Source organism: Eimeria mitis, genomic scaffold (genome assembly GCF_000499745.2).
Source record: "Eimeria mitis Houghton genomic scaffold, Emh_scaff95, whole genome shotgun sequence".
Classification (NCBI taxonomy): domain Eukaryota; phylum Apicomplexa; class Conoidasida; order Eucoccidiorida; family Eimeriidae; genus Eimeria; species Eimeria mitis.
This window is the reverse complement of record NW_013577015.1, coordinates 25,783-27,256: the sequence shown is the minus strand read 5'-3', so window position 1 is coordinate 27,256 and position 1,474 is coordinate 25,783. Positions and strand designations below refer to the sequence as shown.

The following is a 1,474-nucleotide window of genomic DNA, read 5'->3' as shown; positions in this document are numbered from 1 at the left end:
GCATACTTTGATAGATTGAACTTAGCGGTGAGTATTGCGCTGCTGTCTACTACAACAATATACAGTATACTGCTAATGAGGATTTTCTCTTGAAGCGGGAATCTGCTGCAGCAGGATGCAGCAGCAAGAAAGAGCTTTCTGCTGCTGCGGAGCGACAGCAGCAGACAGCAGCAGCAGGTGTTGCATGGGCTATTTGTTGAGAGAAACAGAAGCAAATACAGCTTGAAATAGTTTATCTTTGTGTCCTGCATGTTCAGCATGAAGTCAGAGGAGCTGCCGGTGCCCTCGATGACCCCTCTGATGAGGGTGTTATTAATCTACGGCTGTGGAGAGAAAGGCTAGATGAAGGTCTCCCGGGTAGGTGGTACAGACTGAGTAGCAGCAGTGCATGCAGAAACCATATAAATTTGTGTATGTAACGGGCATTTAAAACTATTAAGTTTGTAGTATTCTTGCATTGGCTTGTTCACCCCATGTATACACCCGGAAGCTGCTGCATGAATGTCATGTTTTTCTCTGCGGTGTTGAAACACGGAGAGGGCTGAGACAGAAAAAACTAAATTTCGTGTGGATTGTGCATGCATATAACAGGAGAATATTTTGCTGTGAAAGAGCAGAAGTTGTTCGGCTGGGATACCCACACTGTAGATGGGGAGTCACTCAGGCCGATGACACCCGATGAGAGAAGGGCTGAGCATCATATGGACTGGCACTTGTGCTGGAAGGGCGGAAAGGTATGTGATTTTAAAGAGAAATTTGTTTCCACTCAGCAGCAGCAGCAGCAGCAGCAGCAACAGCAGCAGCAACAGCAGCAGCAGGAACAGCAGCAGGAACAGCCGCAGCAACAGCAGCAGCATCAACAGCAGCAGCAGCGCAATTAGGCAGAGTGTCAGTATGGCTTTTTCAGGTTCAACAAGTGCCCACAACTGACGCGATGAGGGCTTTCTATGACAACCGGAAAGCCGTAAGCGAAGTGATCCACAGGTGCGTTTTGTTTGTTTTCAATCCCTCTTAACTATACCATACAAAAACATATGAGTGCTCATACAAAAAATTCCACTTTATAGTGCATGCACAGTGCCCGCTGACTTGAACGAGCTGCACTTTCTTGCATTTCTTAGAAAGGGAAGGAAAGCATCCAGTATATGTTTCTGCTGCGGCAAAACTACGCCAGCAACGGCTGGATGCTGGCGTAATGTTTTCGCAGCAGAAACATATGAATGATGAATTTGTTATTTCTGAATCTTCTTAAGTTCAATAGAGAATGTGGCTCGGATTGTTGCAGGAACTTTGAGGCTTTCAAGGATCTGACTATACACCGCGAGCGGGTTAGTTACTGGCCCGTATTTCAGCTACATTTCTATAGGATTTAAAAAATTAAGAAATAAAGTAATTATAACATTGAATATGTAGTGCATATTGTGTGTAACTTCAGCTGGGGAAACTCGTCCCCGAGCTCTGGAACCGGTGGGAC

General features: G+C 45.6%; 1 protein-coding gene across 1 annotated transcript in view; it reads left to right on the top strand.

The window, feature by feature from the left end:
* The window catches only part of EMH_0073130 (uncharacterized protein), a gene marked incomplete at both ends in the record, with an annotated part of 3,828 nt that extends 2,947 nt beyond the window's left edge, over nucleotides 1-881 (top strand). Inside the window, 2 exons of the mRNA XM_013502546.1 lie at nucleotides 258-357; nucleotides 592-881. Of these exons, the coding sequence (XP_013358000.1) occupies nucleotides 258-357; nucleotides 592-881 (390 nt within the window). The remainder of the gene's footprint in view (nucleotides 1-257; nucleotides 358-591) is intronic.
* Between the last annotated feature and the right edge of the window lie 593 nt (nucleotides 882-1,474).